Genomic DNA, 23618 nt, shown 5'->3' on the forward strand with positions numbered 1-23618 from the left:
GTTGTACACTAAAGAATTCATATTGTTCCATTTAATTTATAATTAACTCCAGCAACAAGCATTCAATGACAAATTGCAGCAGAACATGGACAATGGAATTCGGGTTGACAATTAGCAATTAAAATTAACATTGTATATGGGACAATAATCATTTCCAACCAACTCTTATTACCATCTTTTGACCATTGACGCCATCAAAGTTTTGTTGCCATTAGCCTTGATCAGAAATTTAACAACCCGCTACTACAGCAGAGGCTGAGTATTTGTGATAATGAAGATGAGCTGAGGTGCATCAAGGAAGGAATGTGATGAAATACTTCCAACTTGCCAAAATAGATACTGTCAAAATAAGCAGGGTGCTATCAAATGTTGGCTTGATTAATGTTCTACTGCTGGACTCACTGCCTTATATCACCAGCACAGGGGTTGCCATATGATTAAAAACTATGCAACACATCTACAATATTACTTTCATTTTCACTCTCTCACAATATGGAGGTTAAACAGCACCTTAATTTGCTCTTCAAATCACATCTTCCTTACTTTTCCATCATGATCAATATTCTGGCGATCACTATCACCAAGTTAACAGAAGTTAGAGCTTAAAAGCCAAGGAACCTTTGCACAGAAACGAGGGATAGCTAATGAAAATAGACACATTTACAACCTGTGAACAAAGCATCACCTTACCTGTCATTTTTCATATAATAAGCCCTTCCCCATTTCAATGTGATTAAATGCATTCTTTTAAAAAAAAGTATGAATCAGACACATTCATGTGACCGTGAAGAAAACCATGCCTCAGCTGCTCCAGTGATCAATTTACAACTTCATCTGGTAATCAGTCTTAGCACTGTTGCAATAGGTGATTTGCTGAAGTGTTACCTCACTTCTGACTTTCTGTCCTTCTCCCCAAATCACTCAACCTTTCATCACTGCTGTTTCAGATATACTGAAAATTTTCATTTCCTTAAGTAGCGTCGCAAGTTTTAGCAGATCTAGCACAAAACCGATCCACTGATTTTTGGGATAGCTCCATGCCTCATTATCTCCAGTAGCATTCAGAAGAACAAGGAAAAATCAGACTCATTTTACACTTAACCAACCCCTTCTTCTCACTAACACCATTAGAATTAATAGACGTTTCCAAGAGCTTCCTCTATGCATGCACCTGGCCAATCCTCCATTTTCAGAACCTCTCCTCTTTTAATCTCCCATCAAATCATAACTGTTAGTCTCAATATCCAGTCACTGAAATTCCTCATCTTACCCACGTATTCCCACATTACATTTGCTGCAATATTCCCTTGCTAGATTAACAGTTGGTCCCTGTTCCCACAACTCACTGTCTGCCGGGACCCTCAATAGGGCCATTTACTTTGATCTACAATGACCTATTTCTACACTTAATTCAGGCCTTCCTTACTGCGAGAATGATCTACGCTTGCCATTTCTTAACATTCTCTAGAAGACTCATCTTCCACAAAAATGTCAATTTATCCAAACCAGTATCCTGCGCTTAATCCAAATCATCTTCATGTTGGACAATACATTAAATTAAAATCTGCAATTGTATCTTCAAATCTCTCTACACATTACTTTCCCATGATTAATTAATTTGAAACCTTTTTGAAATCAATTTGAAACTACATTTCTTGTCTCCTGAACATCATACATCCACTATTGATGGCACTGTCTTCAGTCAAGTCAAGATACTTTCTGGAGCTCTCATTTGAAATTCTGAACCATGTTTGACCTGCCCAACTGCTAGACCCCTCTCTCAGATCCTACTTTTTCCTGCCACTGTTCACCTTCTGAAGTCCCATCTGTAAAGTGCCTGGGAAACTTCTTACTTTAAAAATATTATACAAGTTCAAATAGTATTTGAATAGATTCCACTTCACATAAGGATACATGGTTTCTATTTTGTAAGTGGAAAGAGGGAGAGAATCTAAACTAAATATGCTAATTTTTGATAAAAATAGCAGCTGTCTATTCTTCTATCAAGCTTGCAGATTATTACCCCTTGCTCCTAACCTCAATTTATAAGTCCCCATTATTCAAGGGTGATAGGGTCATGGACTTGCTGTTGATAACAAAAAGTGCAGATATAACAAAGGCCACTGGCAATGGGCCTTCCATACAATAACTTGTACATTTCAGCTTGTCAAAATATTCCAAATACATCTGGCCCAAACTCCAGATCCCCGCTCAGGCTACACACCAGACCCACGCTCTGAACCAACCTTGCATTCTTGCTCTTTGGGTACCTCCAGAACAAATATGAAGTGGAGCCTTGCGCTAACCTCATGATCTGCGGATAGCAAATCAATGGATAGTGGGGACATAACGTACACAATGTCATTGGAAAACAAAACTGCTACACATTGCTCCATCCTGATATTGCTTCCAAATGGAAAAATCTAATTTTGCCTCTGCAAGTAATCCTTAATGTTGTTTCATTTCCTGTTGAGTCTTTGTTGGAAAAAAACAAAACTGGACACAGCACATATTTCACCCATCTTCTCAGATTTTATAGTCTGATGAAAACCATAGGATACTTTTAAAGTTTTGATAACATACAGATGACAAGTTACAGACCTCAATTCTGCAAGGTGTTCCATCCTATTTATAAATTATAAAATAGGATAGAGTCTGCATAATGCAGTTTTGGGGAAGTTATTTTCACACAAAAACTTATTCCTTTAGACTTGTGAATTCTCCAAGAAACACTTTGACATGAGGAGAACATGGCTTGGAGATGCCGCTATAATTCGTAATTTAAATCATCATGATAGTGGTCTATTATCAATTACAAATTAATCAATGGTACTCATAGGTTCAAGTTTTAGATTCCCTCTACATTTGTGGAAATTTGAAGCAATAACCTTGAAATCACACATCATACACTTATGATAACCACATTTTTGTTGAAATTGAGGATGTTAGGAAAGTGATCTGGATGACAGATGAAGGATCAGCATTAGTGGAGGAAGCAGCACACAGGGTATGACCGAACAATGGTAAATCCTTAGGTATGGAGAAAGTAGGCTTAATCTTTGGTTGATCCCATTTCCCAAGATTGGCGTTGACTGCTCAGTTTCTAATGATTCTTTCAGGATAGTAATCATCATGTCCAATTTCATTACCACTTTATTAAATAAACAAAGCACAGAATAGATCCAGATTGGTATTGCAGCTTCCTCAAACTTTCTCATCAATTTTAAAACTTCCTCAGTTTATCAGCGATTACCTCATGCAAACATTTGTGCCCCCAAGTTCCAGGAGAAATTCAACTTATTGGGAAATGACCCATAAAGGGGAGAAAAAGTAATTTTGCATTTTTGCTTTGGTTATATTATAATACTTAACAGTCACAAAATTTACCTTACTTCCTGGATGCAGTAAATAATTGACATTACTCCCCATTATTCTAACTGCATTATCTATGCTGTACCATTGCTTTGATATTTGCTTCAGCACCATGTAGCTTTATACTTAGTCTTTTCAACTCCTTATTCCTCAAAAGAGAAATGAATTACATTGTTTTCTCTGTTCAAAGGGATGATGGGGATAGTTTACAAAAAAAATTAAGGATCTGCCTTGAGCAAATTACAGATATTAAAAGTACATAGTTACTGGTCTTAAACAAGTTTTGTTTAATAATAAATTAGCGCAGTTGTGGGGCCTGAATTTTTTTTATAAAAATAGGTTACATGCAAGTCAGTGCCTATTTTGCTTAAGTAACACAAAACAGTCTCTTCCTCTGTACCAAGAACAATGTTGATAATATTTTTTTCTCTAAAAGGTACATTTACTGGCTACCACCAAATCATCATCAGACATTACTCATAGCAGAGGTTGGTTAACTCAGGACTCTCAGTCAAAAGACTTGAGTGTTAAAAGATTCCAGTCTTGTGTCCACTTCCTGCAATATATTGGTTGATGTCATTTCCTGGTGATCAGTTTGGTCTCCACCTTTAGGATCGGTCCAAGTGGCCCAAGGAAACTATACAAAAGAACAGCTGGATCTTTTACAGTCACAAACCTACAAGCTTAAAGCTGTAATTAACCCTACTTGCAGATTGGGGCTAGTTCTTCCTCGTTTTTCACCAATCATTCCCTTAAAATCTTCCTAATCTTCCCATACCCATTGTACAGACTACAGTCAAATTCAACACCATTTGTCAGGTGCAGAGGCAAAGGAAGAGTTCACTTAGTCTACCGCTCCCCCAACTTGATCTGCCATTCAATTTGACAATGTTTGTCGCCTGGGCTATTGTAGATACAACTTTATCCCAAATCCTCTAACATCTTAGGTCATCTAAAAATTCAAACCTAGATTTAAATTAATAAATTAACCAAAACATTAACTGTCATTTGAAGAGTCTCAATTTCTATCACCCTCTAAGTGCTTTCTAACTCTCCTGCTGGAAAGACCTGACTAATATTTGAACAGTACCCCTGCCCACCCTTCTCTACTGACATAGTATTTCTCTACTCATTGTATCAACTTCCTTTAAAGTTCAATCAAATAACTCCATAACTAAAATTCCAGGGAAGATAAACCCAATTTCTTCAACCTCTACTTAACTAGGTATCATGTATAGGCTTCATTCAGTAAATTTACCTCCAAGGTCGATACATCCTTTAGAAGGGTTAGTGACCAGAAGTATTTACTGTATTCTATATGTGGTGTAATCAGGCAAGGCTTTAGTATCCTCTTGTATTCCAGTCCTCTGGAAAGGCAGAGCAGGATTCCATTGTTTTTGATACCTGCCCACTGCATTTTCCTGCTCTGGGCACTCCTTCCCCAAATTTTTCTGCTAGAATCTCGATTTCACTCTCTGATGCATTAAAATACAAGTGGCAAATTGCTAGAAGTTACTATGTACTAACGTGGTTTCTATCTCAGCATCATTATAATACATCTTCCATCGCTTTGTTGTACTGCACTCAGAAAAGATAAATTAGCCTTTAAAAGGGACAATCTCCATGGCAGCTACTGTCCTGCCGTCAAGTCACACTCAGCTCCAGCAGAATGATAGAGATAAAGATAATTTTTCCCTTGGTTACATTCTACAAAAAGCACTTATTGATGTGAACGGAGACTGAACACTTTACAATGTGTATGAGCAGTCTCCATCGAGTTTAGGGACTGTGTTACCAAGTCTCCTGACGTTAAGAGTGCCCCTTTATGTCCAATGAAGGAAGCTAGTAACAACTTGATGCTAGTTTACTCAAAACCATTTTACAATTGTGTCTGGGGCATTAAGCTCCAAGTTACATCAAAGCAGACTGAAATTTGTGTTGCTCAACTGATGTCATTAGATAAGTACCTGATACCAGAAAAACACAAGGCATGCCATACGAATCATACCCCATATAATTTTACAAATGCAATATTTCATCTGGAAATGATTGCTGTCATGACTTACTACATGCAACAGTAAACTATTTTAGATCACATAACTAGGGAAAAATACCAAACTTCAGTTTTTTTTAAAATAACTAAACTGCTTCTCATTCTACACCATTTAGAAAATACTGCTTCAGTGTCTTAGAATCTAGAACATAACATCACAGTTCAGGCCCTTTAGCCCACGATGTTGTGCCGACATTTTATCCTGCTCTAATATCTATCTAACCCTTCCCTCCTACATCGTCCTCCATTTCTCTATCATTCATGTTCCAACATTTGCCCACAATTTTGCCTAGTCAATTGAAGTGTAATGCTTTCTACCTATTCTCCTTCACACTTCCCATGTGCATCATTATAAAACTTACATATGGAATAGAAAAGTGTACATCAAAATAATTTATAAGTATGATGAGGGTGCATATTCTAACCTTATCCTTCATGTCTCCTGCTGTACAGGCCAGGTCAACAAATTGGCGTCAATCCCATTCATTTTATCTTTGATGACTTCACAAAGAGACCACTAACCAGAAGTCCTGACAAGTTACTATTCATGGATCGTCCATTAATCATCACTTCACACAAAAAAAAATCAGAAATCAAACATGACTTGACCTTAAACTATGCAAGCTGTATTTGATCAATTGAAAATTTAAGGTGTCAATCTAATTGTGATTATAGAACCCAGTAATTACCCAAGTGATGTTAGGTAACAGTCCATGATTCCTAGCTTCCTTAAATAGCCATGCAACATCTGCAAATTTTCAACTGAAAGGAAATCCTTGAATTGAGAGATGTTATAGTTGGGGCATCTGCAAGTTCTTATCTTCTTCCCTTAAAACCAAGATAGAAACCAAATCAGAACTGGAGATTTGGTCACTCTCCCTTGCCATCTACTTCGCAATTATATTTTGCTTGTATTAAGTTTGACATTTTGCAATGTTGGTATTCTGGAACATCTTCCTCTGCACTAAGGTTTATTCTTTTGTACAATACAACAATCCAAAAATAGTTGCTTTAAAATGAACAAAAAGTTCTCTTGTACAGCATGTTCAGAACACTCCTAAAAATACTGGATACCCAAACACCAAGTGTAGTTACTGATTTGCAGGCAAAGATAACAGGATCAAAGATCTGATTAGAAAATTAGGCAGCTCATCTATTTAAAACAGGATTAATTTCTTGGATAAATACTGGACCAGTAAACACTCAGTTCTTCAAATATGCTCAAATGCATCCACCTATAGTAGTAGACTGGAATTGTTAATGTTCATAATATACTGTCCAATCCATGGGTTAACCTGTAAGTTCTGGCCACAAAAAGAATATCTTTATATCCTGTAAACAAAGTTTAGACAATATAGTTAACTTTTTTGTAACCTTCTTTCCTCAAACAATTTTAAGTTATAATGATTATTAATTATGCTGAACTTCTCTATCAGATCACAAAAAGGTATGACTGTGCAAAGTCATGGCATACTATTATCCTTGGCAAGGCAGGTATTTATTGGCCATCCCCAACTAGTCTCAAAACACCAGCGAACTGCCTTATTCAATTATTGCAGTACCTGTGGCAAAAGTACCTTCAGAAAGCTGTTAGGGAGTTCTTGGATTTTAGCAAGTTACTAAATTAGGAGTGCTATTTTATGGTCTGTAGCTTTTTATTACTGGAAGATAGTACTCCCATCCACCTGCTGCTCTACCCTACCTAGGAGAAAAGTAAAGATCACGGATTTGAGACACGCTACCAAAATAGCCTTGGCATCTTCCTATAGCACATCTTTTTATTGGTAACAATGCAGTTACTGCATGCCAGTTATGAAGGATGTTAATATTTAAATGGCAGTAGGAGATACAGATCAAGTAGGCTGCTTTGTCTTGGGAAGTGCCAAGCTTCAAAGATGATGCTGGAACAGCATTCAAACAAGTGATAAACATTCCTTCAGAATCCTAACTTGTGCCTTATAATCAGTAGAAAGTTTGTGGAGGTACATGATGAATTATTCATCATAGAATACCCACAATTTGGTCTATTCTTGCAGCAACAGTATTTGTTCCATTAAACTTCTGGCTAATGATGACACCTGTGTTACTAATGGCAGATTTCGTGATGATAATGCCTTTGAATGCAGGAGGGGATGGGTCTGCGGGGCAGGAGGAGGAATTACTCAGATGATCATTGCCTGACATTTGCTCAGCATATCACTTGCTACCTTTGGCAAGCCTTTGCTAAACTCCTGCTGCACGCATTCACAAACCAATTATCAAGAGCTGCAATTGAAATAGAACACAGGAATGGTTGACAAAAAAATTTCCCTTTTCTAATCTTACAATGGTATACAGATCAATGATGAATCAAATGGTGTTGTGCCTAGCACACTGTTCTAAATAACTCTTGTAGCCAAGTTCCAAAGCTGCACCCCAATCCCCATCATTTAGTGTTACTAAATGCAATTCCAGCCAGTGAGAGAATTTTACTGAATTTGCATTGACTTTGATTTTACTGTGGGTCCTTGAAGCCAATTAAATGCTGTCCTGTTGTCAAGGGCCATCACTTTCATCTTCTCTCTGGAAATCAGATCTTTTGTCCATTTTTGGATGAAAACCTAGAACCAAGCATCCTGGGCAGAACTGCATCAGGGCATCAATGAACAAGTCACACCTGAAGAGCTGCTGCATGAAAGCAGCTGAGCAATACCTTGGATCACACTGTTGATGATAGTTCCTGATGGAGGAATAAAATGAGTAATTTAGACCTATCTTGGTTTTCTTGGACATGTCAAAAACTTAATTTTCAACTTTTGTCAGGTAAAATCATGTCACAGTCAAATTGCAACAGATTGGCAAGAGGTGTGTCTAGTTCTGTTCAAATGTTTATATTTCCTGGAATCACTGACACTCAAGAGCAACTCCACAATTAATATGATATTCATTTTCTCAGTTAACCAGTGAAAACTACAGAGTAGATGGAAATACAACCTACTCACCATTTAATAGAGAATCTCAGATGTTATCAGAATTGCATTTTCCTAACCACAGCAAAGCAATAATGCTCACCACAACATAAGCTACCCTGAAGAGCTCGCACTGTGGGCTTCCTATTGTCAGTTGAAATAATGCATCACCACAAAAGGTTATTTTCTGTCCAGCCACAGTGAAGTTATCAAGCTGGCTGAGCAGGCAAACACACTGAAAATTTATCAGAGCAAACATACAGAAGGCACAATTTTAACATTTTAGTGCCTGAAAACTTGATCTTGTGCATACTCCTTGAGTATGAAGATAAAATTCCAATCCATATTTTAAAGGAATTATAATCTATGTACACAAAATTCATATTTTTGGGGCTAGAAATTGAGAAGGAGCCTAGTTCACTGTGCTATTAATAACAGTTACACTTAATTCAATGAAATGTAAAATGCTCCAGGGATTTTACAGCAAGAATAGTTCATAAATATTTCTCAGATCACTAACTTGTAAGACTACAGAAGGTACAATGTATGGTACAGCAGATAAATAAATGACAGCAGCTTCAGCACTTACCTGCTCCATGTGCATATCCAAAATGATGCTGTCAATTTCATGGTATTACACTGGTGAATGTTAAGGTTCACCATTGTTACAACCACAAAATACTGGCCATTGTCCAGAAAACAAAATCCATTTCTGTTTAGTTTGTAGGACAACGCAATTGTCACATGTAGCGGTCAAATAATCAGAACAATGTATTAGCTGAGGGTCAATGAGTAGTACTTGAGTGGCGCTCCTGCTTCCAACTCAGAGTGTCATGGAGTCATAGATTCAAATCCCAACTCAGAGGCCTGCACACAAAATCTCTAGTGCAGTACAAAAGGAACTGCTATCTTTCAGGTGAGATATTAAACTAATGCTCCCTCTGCTCTCAGACAGAAAAGACACAAGATAATATTTGGGGGACTCAGAGTCAATACCAGTTTGATCTCTGTGGAAGCTTACATAGAACACTACAGCACAGTACAGGCCCTTCGGTCCACAATGTTGTGCTGACATTTTATCCTGCTCTAAGATCTAGCTAACCTTTCCCTCCCACATAGCTCCCCACTACGTCTAAGAGTCTCTTAAGTGTCCCTAATGTATCTGCCTCCACAACCGCTGCAGGCAGTGTGTTCCACACACCCACCACTCTCTGCTTATTGTGCACAATTGGCTGGGACCTCTTTGTTCCAAAGGTTCTAAAATACTTTGCTGTCTATAATTCAATCTGCTTTGTACTTAGGCTTGGGAGGAAAGGTGCACATGCATATTGAGAGAAGTAATAGACTGAAGATAGTATTATGCAACCATCCAATTCACCTTCCTGAAGGTGATATTGTAGTGTAATTCTAGTACGAAATGATTCCATATCTTAAAATACTAAGCTCATAGCTGCTGATCTAAATGTAGTTCAACACAAGGTTAATGAGCAGAAAAAAATGAAGTTCAATGTGAGGTTGAATAATATGCTATAATTAAGCTCAAAATTCTACCTATGCTTTCTATCTTGTCTTGCATTGAAATTTCTTTCAATTTTTATTTCCACCTGGTACCATTTCCCACAATTTAGAATCCAAAGATTTATCAATTTCAGCCTTAAATTTACTCAACAACTGAGCAACTTGGGCCAACGAATGAAGAATTCGAAACATCACATGTCAAGAAATCTCCCCTTATCAGATCTAAAAGTTTAAGGGCTCATATGCACCGTTGTCCTAGATTCGCCAGCCAAGTAGAATGGCCTCTCAGCCAAATTAAACTATTTTCTGTCTACTGCACAAATAGAAAAACATTTAAACACAAATAGAATTTGATCAGATGTTAATTAATGTTTTCATTAGATATCATACAGAAGCTCGAGATTTAATACTTACACTGTTGTTGCGAGTATCAACAACTGGAAACTTTTTGACGATGTATTTGACAGCAGATTCCAGGTTTTTGTCAATTAAATATGACGGCTTTGCCTTTGGATCCCCACAAGCCTGTAACAAACAAACAATATTAGGATCATGGAATATCTTATATTAATAGTTACAATCAAACTATTTAGTGAAATTAAGGAATTTCAATACATCTTAGTGAAGAGGTGATAGAATGAGGCAAGTGCAAGGGATCACCACAACTGAAGTATGCAATGGGAGAGAGAGAACAAGAAATGTGCTACAGAATATTATAGAAAGCAGCTGTATAGCACTGAGTGAAATGGCTCACTCCCAATGGGAAGGAAAGGAACATATTTTAAATCTAGTGATATAGGAATAAAAACAAGTTATTCAAAACTAACAGAGTGCAGATTTCAAACTTTGTAAATAGCATTCGTGATTTTGTTATGTTTACTACTATTAGTCAAACCTAACCAGTTAATGGAGAAAACATCTGAACATTGCAAGATTCTGTATTTGCTCTATAATCAGTCAAGGAAAATTTCTTTTCTAAGAATGAAAATAAATCAAGATCAGCAAAGAATTTATTTGGATTGTTTATTCTTTGAGCCTTATGTTCTGACTACAAGGATAATGTAGTACTCGAGTCAGTCTAATTTTATTATTCTTTCTAGTCATTGATTTCCAAAGCTCATCCATAGGCCTACATATTGTGAAGAGAAAAGACATGGGTGATGAGATTGGTCTGATAGAGGGAAGGTGAAAAGCTTTGCAAACCTTCCAAACTTGTCCTTGCTGTGGAAGCATTGTAACAGAAAAAGAGAACACATGTAAAATACAAGTTTCCAACATCTGACATGCCTCTACACAAAGTAGGGAACAATACTTTAAATGCCTATGTGAAAGGAAAAATGCATAAATTCAAGACAAAGTATTAGCTAAAGATCAGATCATCTTCTGACAATGTAAAACTAAGGAAAAGCTCACCGAAGTACTCATGCTTCCATTTTAACTAAAGAAAGTTAAATTTATACTAACACCATACATTAATAAAAATATTACTGGTATGGTTGAAACCACAATTTCAGACAATGCATGCAAAACCACTTCAAAGACAGCATGCAGGACAGCTGAGAAAGTAGGCAAAACTTGTTTAGAGTTAAAGACATTACACATGCAATTGAAGACAATTTAGACAAAGGAATTTAAAGAAAAATGTTAAAATAATTTGCAACTCGAGATGTTAAACAGTATCTAGTATAGATTTACAGTAAAACAATGAACACAGACCCTGCCCAAAGCTGAGTTTTCAAAGCAATTTTACCACTGCAATTTTAGCATGTGCATTTCATATAAAATTAAGTTAAAACAACTTAGATTTGTATTTGCTTTCAAGCTTTTAAATATTGTTATTGAAGTTATATTTTACTATGGGAACAATATTTTGATCTGATTTTCCTTTTATAGTACATTGATTTAAAAGGGACACAAACAGCACTGCTAAAGGATCGTGTACAAGTAAAAATTGCAACAAGAGAGTAAAATTGCTTTCATCTGTGTCCGTTTTCAGTACCCTGCATCCACAAAGAAGCAAAAAATGGCATTTTTGTTTTATAGTTATATCAGACACTGCACTACACTGTTAGAATGGAAAGCAAATTGTTGATTGCAGCTATGGATGGGGAGTGGGGCAGGGGAAGGATGGGTGGCTTTTTATCTTAAGGGGCTTCCAGACTGTTCCAAGGGCAGCATTAACTTTATTTTTGCATGTTCAACTTAGGTGAAAGGAATAAACTGAAGATTGAAATTTTATAACAAGTTTGGAGAATAAGAACCAAAATTCTGGTTGCTTACTTTAATAGATAATCCTTTCTCTAATTTAAGGCTTAAACCCATCCAATAATGTTGCAAAAAAAAACTGGCATTTTACAAGAGTGAATAATATGCAGGCAGATATGATAAAGTGCTTCTAAACTGATACAACTGCATTAGTTGCAAGGAAGATTTGTGCCTGAATCACTAGTTTCCACTGGATCAGTCAGCACCACCCCACTTAAATTCGTTCCTCTATTGGCCAGTACTCTTCCAAACAGGTTTGTACCCGTGCCACAGTACCAAAGACAGCTCAAATGGAGAAAGTCGCAGAAGAGTTGTGACAGTAGTAAGCAATCCTTTCTTGCCTTTCATCACGTTTCCAACATCAGAAAACAGCTATTGTCAACCACATCAAATGGCACCAATGCTACTCTAACCAAGCTCACCTCAAACACAACCAGAATTTCTAAAGCATTTTTTTAACATGACAGAATATCCCAAGTTGCTGTATGATAGAATTATTGAACAAAATACGACAGCAAATCACAGAAAATGTGTTGGTTAATCAGCTACAGGATAGTACAGATCTTAGTTAATATTAGATCTTAGTTAGTATAGATCTATACTATGTATTCAAAAAGTGCCAGACCACAGAATGCTGGACCAGAGAGTTTCAACCTGTAGTTTATTGCACTAAAGTAGATTCAAATGGAGCAAACAACACTTAAGTGCCATCCACTGAAAACCAGGTACACTTTAAACAAAGACAAGAATCAAGCATCCAGCAGCCTTAAAATGCCATCATAGAGAAAGGCAGCAGCAACAAGACAACAGCACTCCTCATGGTTCATTTCACACGGTGAGAACTTAGTGTCTTGTAGGACAAATGACACATTAGGACAGTTAAAATCCTCAATGGCTCTACTACCCAATTCACTGGAGCACAAATCACAAATAGCACTCAGAAGGCAAAACCATCTACTTCACTGACGCTACCAAACCAAAGATAAAGGCAAAAGAAAATGTTGACATAATGCATGAACAATGTACAAGTTGGCTCAAGTAGTGAAAGGACAGATTAACAATTAAAAATACTGCACAGGAAAAGGTAAAAGGAGAAATAACACTAGCAAATTAACCCAAACACTAAATACATTAGTTTAAACTTTATCTTGAAACCAGAAGATAAATGGTCAATTCTTGACCTCATTTTTACAGGACAGTATGTTAGATGAGTATGTAAAAGTTCAAAAATGTTGTCCACGACAAAGGCAAATGATAACGAAAGTCAAATTAGTAATGTATCATACTACCTTCTGTACCTATGCAGTAGCAAGCCGACAGGCAAGAAAATTGTTAATGTAATTTAAATGTCAGAGTTCAATCCAATGGCAATTATCATATGGGATCTAGTAGTTGGCTCAATGCTAGGGCTGTACAATAAACAGCGACATACCAACACTTAGTTATCTGGTGACTCACTATCCAAGGATCCACATACTCACAAAGTCAACCATGTATTATTGGGAGTGTTGCAAGCACCACATGTTCCTCCAGAGCCCTCCTGTGCTGTTCAGTGAATTCTGTTTGCCATGGATGAATTGATTTTGATGTCTTGTGCTATCAAGTTGTGAAATATCAAGAGTCTGTGTGCAAGCTGGATATGCAAATGGAGACATAGTCAGGGACGGGAATACTGGAGTCAGGAACATGGGCCAGGTGTGCAGCCTATGCTGCGATTGGGAAAATGGGTAGTTGTGTTGAAAACCCTGCAGTTTATGCTTCAATGAGAGCCACTGGGTACCAGCCGCTGTGAATGGTGAGAAAAATCCAAAGCCAGTCAAGGCTGCAATAAATCAAATGCAAATCATGCTTGTTTTGACAATCGAAGCTTAGAAGATGAAACGAACATAGAAATTGGTATTTCCATGGAGGGGTTGACCACTGTATGTCATTGCAACCTTAGCATCATTGCCAGTGGCCTCAGAGTTGTGTGCTTTCTGCTGTTATCCACAGCAAGTCTGTGTCCCTACCCCTCACAGATGAAGGCAGTGTTTTCTGTTAATTATACATTACATTAATCATAACCCAAGATTCAATTACTCAAATCATCAAGTTATTTCCATTCTATGGCATTTAAAATGAGTTAGAATTATCAAACAGATGAAAGAGAGGTATGATCACATGAACAATAAATCTGTTTGTTATTTCGTTTGTTAAAAAATGCCAGATTTGTATTTACTGTATTTATAGTGTGAACTTTCATCCTCACTTCCCATTTATAAATCAGCAATGGTGAGCCAAATGCTCAAGTTATACTTAATATTCACACATTATTCATAACATAGTTGCCTGATAACACAGACAAATTAAAGCAATATTTAGAAAGTAGCCTGATGCAGTCTACATCAGATACTTTAGGAGGCTACTACTATACAAAATCTAGCTTTCATGTCTTAAAACCCATCAAAAAAAAACAGTAAAATAGTGCAATATTATTATTGCTTTTGAGGGTGCCATTCCCAAAATTCAAGAAACAGCATATTACCTGAACAATTTGCTTGCCCCACCCCTCACTCACCCAAAGCATAGCAGGGCAACATAATAGTTTAGTATACAACCTTCAGGATTTACCACTTAAATTAATTCATTCAAAATACTTACAAGCAGTTACTAGGCCATAAAGTCACTTTAAAAATGTTTGACTTTAAACGGTCACATTGATTCAAGGTAATCAATATTATGCAGTTCAATACATGCATAGATTCAAAGAGAATTTTAACATCCATCTCATTTAATCTTTCTAATGAAATCATTATCTACAAAAGCTTGGAACCACACCCATTTACAAGTCCAAAGCTTCCTGGCAGCCAAAAACTATTTTTTGAGCCAATCAAATATTCGGACCCAATGCTGCACAACGACGAGATAAATCAAAGAAACCCTGGATTGATATGTAATTTCAGCTTTAAATTAAGGCTTTACTATTTTGATCTTGGCATAAATTAAGATTTTCTTCCAACATCTACAACCATTATATTTCTATGGGGTTTGAAATAGCAAATGTTAAACATTTAACTCAACATAGTTGGGGAGAAAAAGTACTGGCATTTCTATTTTTAAAAGATCAAGGTACTGAAAAAAGTTTTAAGAGCCCACTTTTTTGTTCAATTACAACAGCTGTTTCAATTCTAATAACAAATTTACACTGCTGGCAACTAACGTTACTGCTATAGAGCTAACATCTTAATGCAGACACTAGTTGAGTTTATTGTTTATTTTTTACACACACAAGCATGTTTGAACTGCAGCCACTCAGCATAGTACAGTTGAATTAGAGCAATGTCCTTTTTCGTTTAATACTATCAAGGCCATTAAACTGTGCCAATAATCTCTTTCCTCAAAATGTCTAAGATCATTCTATTTAATTGTACAAATTTTATCTCAATTCAATGATGGAACCATTCTGCTGAAGCTCGTGCATTGACTTTGTAAAATGAGAACTCTACAGTATTACTGTAGATTTTTTAATTACACTTTATTCCCAGTCACTTCTTTACAATTTCCTCCTCAAAAACTCACGTTCAAAAAGGAAAACCCCACACAACCTGGAATGAGTTAGCATTCCATTGGGAGAACACATCTCGCAGCCAATCAAATGACACTCCTTAACAATCTGGCAGAATGAATTCAAAAAGGAAGCACTCCCCTGAAACTTCCCCTTCCTGTTATAAAAAAACCAGAATGTTCCCTCTGGGAAAGCCCTGACTATGATAATTAGCATTCATAATTAAGATCCACTCTTCAAACAAAAATTGTCTTGGTTGTGAGTTGCATGCAAGAGCACAATATTCAATTGTGTAGTGCCAATTCCCACTTCACCATACAGAAATTGTGGGAACTGAACTAAATGCAAAATGACAACCAAAATCCATGTTCTCATTTGTGCCATTCATCCCACAGTGGATCAGGTGTGATAGGTTTGAAGGACGTAATGATAGATATCCCTCTTGAAATCTGGTTTAGCAATGCACACCAGTGTCAGGGGCAAGTTAAAGGACACTGATGTCAATGCTCTGATAATGGCCATGTTTGGTTCCACATCCAGTGTGTGTGGCAATCATTCAATCAAACCCCACAGTGGAGTATACCCAAGATAATACAGTCGTTGGAAGGGTCTTTGCTCCTTCACCATGTGATTCCCACCTTTATCTGCATCTTCACCATTTCCTGATTTTCATTTAATCATGCCAAAGGTATGGAATGATCCAACTGTACTTTGTGTTACGGACTCGGTGAAAGTCCCTTTAAGATAGAGAGAGTGTGTGTGTGTGTGGCGTGCTCACGTCAATAGAAGATAAAGGACGTAATGACATTGTTGAAGAGGTCAGAAGAAGGGAGAGAGAGAGAAAAGGGAGAGAGACACTAGCCTGCTAGTTTCTCTATCGATGGATGAGAAACAATAACTGCAATCCACGTATGGAAATTGGAAGTAATCCGGTGGAGTTCACTTTGTTGCTGACCTGTAAAAGGAAACAGGTATTTGTGTGGACGACCACGATTCGGATGCTTTTCGGGGTGAGGAAGTCACTACGGAGTAAACACTGAAGTGTTGTTTGGGTTCCATCCTGGAACATTTGGACTTCGTAATTACTCTCTCTATGTTTCTCTCCGTCTACGTCTTATCTTCAGACAACGGTGGTTGTTGAAGAAGCCTTTGCTCATGTTTCACCTTATGGCTTGCGGAACTGAACTTTAAGAACCATTCCTGAACTTGGAGTTTGGGACTTTGCCACACACACACAGAGTTTAGTTTTTGGGGTTAATGTTCAAGGTTTAACATTTTTGAATTCTAACATACTAACATTTTTACTTTTATTTTACGTATTATCATAAGTAGTGATTAATAAAATAGTTTTTAACACCGAATCATGACTCGGTGTGTTTCTTTTGCTGCTGGTTCGTGACATTTGAAGTACTTAGCAAATTTCACCTTCACATTGCCATTACTGGTGCTCAGCTCCTGAGTGGTGACTTTGCTGGTTGTTGATTGATCTCTCCTGGCTGATGCAACAATTCTGAATGACTCTGCCTTTGTTTCAAGGGATTGACATAAACCAGTGTTTCAAGATGTATTGACAAGCATTTCCACTGGAATGGAGCACAACAATGAGCAGAGGGTACACAGAGCAGGGCAAGCCCTGAAAGTGGCAAAAGAGTGGGGAGAGAAAATGGAAGGGGACAATTGCTAGAGAATACTTCTTAACGGAGATCACACTCATCCAGGAATAACTCTGCTACCAAAAACTCAGCAACTCAATGCACTATAGAAATTCTCACTGATATCTCCCACCACTTCCAGGTAAAAGTGCAACCTCAGGAAGTCAGAAGTGACACCGAGTAGTAACTATGTCTGTCAGCTTCTAAGTACTAGTCTCCTTCCATGTTAGAGATATTCACACAGTTTGCTGTCCACTTCATGTTCTCTAATCAAACAGTGCTGATGAAACTCCATCCTCACTTGCCAGAAAGCACCAGGAATGAGCAAACACGCAGCTTCCCAATGATTGCAGGCTTGCCCACAAGGCAGAAAGCCAATATACAGGCTCTGTCTCATAACTCAGATGTACTAGAAGCTAAAGCGATTCCATTCCCTGAAAATCCATCCAATCATAATCAAATTCAGGGCACTAAATATCTGCAATCCAGGCCAAAGTTATAATACTTTCATTCTGAAGCAGTCCTGTGCCATTTGTATAAGGTATCACAAGATGTCAAAGAGCAGCTACAAAACGATATGGGCTACTTATCACAAATCATGACTGATGAGTAATTCACACATGCACAGCATACCTACAATCATAGTTATGCTGCTACACTAAGTTTAATGAAAGCAATGCATTCTGCAACTTCCTCTACAGAACAGTTTTGGAAGAATCTTGCAATGCTCAAAACATGCAAGGATTTGTGCTGATCTTCTATACAATATCCAACCTCAACATTTGGTCAGTATAGCCTTCATCACTATCTGGCAAATAGTTGATCAAGAAGTCTTCTGACCCAACTGAGATACCAGCAAATGTTTCAGCCTCAATTCCCCTTCGATTTTACCTTCCTTTTGTTACTGCCCATAGCACTTACACAACAAAAAATAAAAGCCAAGACCAAACTAACATTCCAATGCAGTTTTATAAATCAAAATAGACCACAAAACAGAAATATCAGCTCATGTAATGAAAACCCAGTGCCTCAAGTGCACCTGATGGAAAGCTAATGATACATAGTAGAAAATGCACGGTGGCTTCAGTGGACAGTTTTCAGCAGTCTTGGAATTGAACAGACCAGCAATAGGCCACACTACTTTAGACAGGCAGTAGCAGTCTGGGCTAGCAACTTGACAGACAATAGACAAAATATCAATGGAGAGCAAGTGGTGAAATCTCAAATACTTCCAATGGAGAACAAGTTTGTACTCCAGGGACAACTTATTTCACTTCAGCAATCCTCATACTCTGTTGGGAAGAACATATTGCTGAATGGCCAAGGTACACTGCAGCATGGCAGTAGTTTAGGCCTGCATGATGTGTACTACATCCTGGGTGGTATGCCAGTACAGCACTACAATGCAAGGCATCACCATCTTATGTTGGATTGTGATGGAGTCCACTGTGCAAAGCAAAACGATAAACATTGGGTGTCAAAAGTCAAAGAAAGATTGTTGGGGAATAAGCTCCAAATGTGGTACGTTGAGAAAGTGTCTGATGTTGGTCATGCATTGGGACAGTGGCATTTTGAAGATGCATTCATTGACCTTGACCATGTCCAAAGTCATTAAAAATACTCTATCACTGTATCAAGGTTCTTGGGCCTTTTCTCCTTTCACCATCTGCTCCCACGACCTTAGGAGCACGTGCCGATTCAACCACCTGGGCCACTACACATAAAGGATCTCTCTCCTCCTCCTGCAACACAGCACTGGAAAATTTTGGAACCTGCTCCCGAACACATCATGTCATTCTTCAAAGCCTCTCTAGATGAAATACGCTCCAAAAGTTCTTACATTACTTACTACAGCCACAAACATAACTGTCCTTTAAGAGGTGAAGGCTGATTGGTGCAGACTAGCTTTAAGTGGCAGGGCACATAAGATCGGCCCTCAAGGGCTGCACCAGTAATTGTGAAAATTAGCAGGAACTCAAATCCTGCAATTTAACCCCCTTAATGTTTTTTTTAAAAATCAGCATTTATCAAGTTGCTACTGATTGCCAGAAGAAACATACAAAGAACAAGTAATCCAGAACGAGGAAACAATACCCATAAAGGATACAAAAAAATGCACGCATACAGAAGCTCTGGGAAAAGAACTTCAGAAAATCCACATAAATATACCATATGCAATGTACAATACATGCAAAACAACCCAAACAATTCACAACAGTGCCTGAAATACTTGGAGAAAGTGTGCAGAAAGGAAGACATAAAAGCACACCATAATGTGCAGAGTGCACGCCACTAAGGACAATCTTATGGAGCATGTGAAAAATGACAAATAAGCACACAGATAACTGTTTGTGAAAGAGACAGGATATACCGAAATAATAAATAGAAGATAAAAGTCAGACAGCAGCATTATGAGCCAGAGAACATGGGATTGCATAAGAGATAGCCACAGACAGTAGAAATACATCTTCACACGATTACTAACGACTTAAAGTGTAGACTTGCAGTGTTTTAAAATTAGTTGAAGCACAAGTAGTATCTTCCATTTTAATATGAAAATACTGCAATCATTACTCCAAGTGTATATTGCCATTTTCAAACGTGCTCAATTTCTAGTGAATTGGATTGGAAAACAAGGATGAGAATTATGATCAGCCAGTATACGAAGCAGAATCAACACACACAAAATGCTGGAGGAACTCAGCAGGTTAGGCAGCATCTATGGTGGGAAATGAATAGTTGAAGTTTTGGGCCGAGACCCTTCATCAGGACTTAAAAGAAAGAGGGCACAAAGCAGTATATTTTTGTTTATGTTCATTGTGAGCTTCTCACTTAATCGTTAGAAAAACAACCCTGTATCCATTGCTTTACTAACGCATCTAATTCAACCTCCTGCAACACCTTGGATATCCATCTCTTCCTCAGCTTGTTTTGTTAAAGTGCTTATTCCTTACTGTATCACCTCCTGGCTCCACAATTTCAACGGTCACTTGGCTGACATTTCACCAAGTACATCCAAAGCTTTGCTTCCTGTGTCTTAACCTGTACGATGCTATTCACCAGTCTTCTTTGCAGTTATTGATCAACACGATATCTTGGTCCACCGATGACAATTTAAAAATTCTTATTATTGTTTTCCAATCCCTTTGAGGCTTATTTCTCAGTTCTAAATCATCTCTGGGACCCTCCACTTATAGCAATGTGCATCTCCAATTTCCCACTTTTCTAGTGAAGCCCCTCACGAATATCTTACTACATTAATTACTGCTTTTTAGTTACACTACATCCTAGGATTCTTAAAACTGCAAAGTGGTGTCATCACACCATCTTGGGCAACTACAACTGAATACTAGAACAAGATGTCAACCATGACAAGCCAGAAATAAAAATTAACGTTCTCTTATCAGCTAAATCCATAATTCATGTTAATCAACAAATTTCAGTATAAAAAAATTCCACAGGTCAAGATGACAAAAATGATAAATTCTTCCAATTAGTTCAGCAGACTTCTATTTTAACAGTTCTCTAAGTTTACTTTTAATTAGTATTGCTATACTGTATACAATGTTATTACAACAACACTAGTGAACATCTAAAAGCTTAACACAAGTTACACTGCCACTGCTTTTGTTCCAGAAATGCCAAACAAGAAAAGGCATTTGGTTGCATGGTTTAAAAACTTAAAAATTTCAGAAAAAAATGATTTCTGAAACCAAACATCATTTCTTCACATCTATAAAGCAGTAGATAAACAAGAGACAATCTACTTCTGACAAAGAAACAGTAAATTGAACACAAGCTCTGTGGTTTAAATTTCAAAGTTACATTGACTGAGTGGATCATAATTAACTTGTATGAAAAACATTACAGTTGAAAGAAAGTCACTGTTCAGTTTTTCCTGATCCATAACAAGTAACAAATGAGTGTTATAGCTGACGCAATTTGCACTAATACAAAGATTGTGTATAATATCAATATTCAAGGTCAAATTTGTGTATGGATGCAGTTGCACAGAATGTAAAGAGTTCAAGCCATGGTTCAACAAATCCTAATTTCCATAAATATGTTTCATGATCCAGCCCAGCCTGTATAGCTTTTTGATTATATGGCAAACTGCATTTGACAACTTGAAGTTGTTGCGACCCTGAACAAAATAGGAAATAAACTATTAGAAGGGCAACTAAAACCTGAACATTTTGTGAAGCGTTTTTATTTAAAGCGGATGGAAAGAGATCGAAAGATTTGAAGAAACTCTGGAGTATGAGATTTTAATCACGTAATTCAATCCTAGTAATCCTAGTAAGTGCACAACAAAAGTAAGAAACCTGAAATTATTGGAATAAAACTACAACACCGCTTTGCCAAAACATGTCTAGATTAGGATTTCACTACAATGAAAATGAAAGGAGAAACCCGTGTAAGGTGCAGAACTGAGACCTTCAAGTGTTTCTATAGATGTTTTTAAAATATACAATTTTTCTGCTTAAACTTCCATGACTTTAACAGAATTTTTTGTATTTTATTTGATACCACCTTGCAAAATGTGCAGCATCTTGCATAGAGTTATATAAATGGAAATCTGAACTTATAAGGCACTTCTAAACAGTGACAAATGTCAATGTACATACTCAATTCAACTACAGATTTAAAAGTTGTACCAAAGCCATTTAATATGATCTAATAACACTCACTTGCAGTTTAAAACTATTAGTGACATCTTTATCCATAATATTTCCCCTAATATTAGGTAAAATAAAACACTGCACATTTAGGATACAGCTGTGGCCATATATTAGCATTCTAATTTTTTTCTCTTTCAAGTCCATCAAACCAGTCACATACCACTGTTGGGGCATTGGCAAATAAACTAAACTTCATCCAGTGGACGGATTGTTTAGATCCCCGTGGGGCAAATCGTTTACTTAGAAATATGTACACATACTCCTATGAAGCAGTAAAGAACGTGTGTGATTTTGTACAACTTCCTCTATGAAACACAATCAGAAGCCACACATCCGGCCAAAAAAACCACCTCATTGAGTTTCCTTTGATATCCATAGGGTTCACTGATCTGGTTCGATCTTATGTGATTAAGTTACACTTAAAAATGGGACTAGTTATTTAAAATTACCTGATCTTAATATATTAAAATAAAACAGCAAAATCAAATGATGGCTCGCGACTTATTAAACATATCTCAACTTAATCAAATGCTTGCAATCTTCACGTGCATATTTAGAGAAAACAACCTTTTGGTGGAAAAATAAAAATTTCTGATCATCACAATATTTGTGCAGTCTTCCTCATCTCACCGGACCCACAGACAATATTGACTTCAATTGAAAGTGGTCGCATTTAAAAATTAACAGGGTTAAAATATCCGCACGTTAAAAATTACACCTAATTCAATAGGCTCAAACGTCTCCCAAGACGAAGGCTAACTCTTCTACCTTATTACACTGCGAAAAAGAAAATAAACAGGCATTACTCCGTGATGCATTTGACACACACACAAAAAGGAACAAGCCGGAATTCAAACTCAAATAATCCTCAACTGGTTTTGTGCACAAGGCGTCTGATTGGAATCACTGCAGGCCGGGCACTGGGAAACATCATGTATGGAGACACGGGGCAAATTTGGATGGGAACACCAGGGATGGTCAGATAGGGAGTAGAGGCCGGCTGGTCACCCCTGTCCCTGGCAGCACTAAGCCTAGCAGCACCCACCTTTTTGATGTTATAAATTCGGGTCAGCATACCAATCCCTCTGTCGTTCAGGATTGTCAGCTTCTCCGCGATCTTCTGCTGGCTCGACATCACGGCCCGGGACATGTTGCAGGGGCACGTCGGCTGTTTTATTTTTTTGTAATTTCGGCCGAGGAAAGGAGAGGTTTCCGATCGCGGGCCAAAGCTAATCAGAGGGCAAATCCTCCATCAACGCAAAGCAGCAACGGCGCGCCCCGCCCTCGCCCTCAGCTCCTTCTCTAGGTGGTGGCCCGGGCCCAGACCGAGGCTCTTCCTCCCGTGCCGTGCTGCCCCCACGTGACCGCCGCTCACCAGCGCCCCCCAGTCCCCGGCTGACTCGCACCCACACCCGCCCCCTCCCCGCCCACGCCAACCGCTGGCACTCGCACCGGGACGTGGCTCTTGCACTTCTCAGCGCGGCGCGCCTTTGATTAGAGGAACCGGAGTGGAGATCATGGTGTAGGCACTCTTTCAGTGCGAATCATTTTAAGCGCATGCTTTATATGCAACTGTTCTCCACT

At 37.8% G+C, this 23618-nt stretch overlaps 1 protein-coding gene across 2 annotated transcripts in view; it reads right to left on the bottom strand.

Moving 5' to 3' along the window:
* Nucleotides 1-23420, bottom strand: part of nckap1 (NCK-associated protein 1) — a 119518-nt gene extending 96098 nt beyond the window's left edge. Inside the window, exons 1-3 of one of the 2 annotated variants that reach the window (XM_052021397.1) lie at nucleotides 23080-23393; nucleotides 11095-11112; nucleotides 10306-10416 (exon numbers count right to left, since the gene is read on the bottom strand). In XM_052021397.1, the coding sequence (XP_051877357.1) occupies nucleotides 10306-10416; nucleotides 11095-11112; nucleotides 23080-23184 (234 nt within the window). In that variant the 5' untranslated portion in view covers nucleotides 23185-23393. Of the gene's footprint in view, nucleotides 1-10305; nucleotides 10417-11094; nucleotides 11113-23079 lie in introns of both variants that reach the window. The other variant, XM_052021405.1, reaches the window with a different exon arrangement.
* Between the last annotated feature and the right edge of the window lie 198 nt (nucleotides 23421-23618).

The sequence above is a fragment of the Pristis pectinata genome, chromosome 1 (genome assembly GCF_009764475.1).
Source record: "Pristis pectinata isolate sPriPec2 chromosome 1, sPriPec2.1.pri, whole genome shotgun sequence".
Lineage (NCBI taxonomy): Eukaryota > Metazoa > Chordata > Chondrichthyes > Rhinopristiformes > Pristidae > Pristis > Pristis pectinata.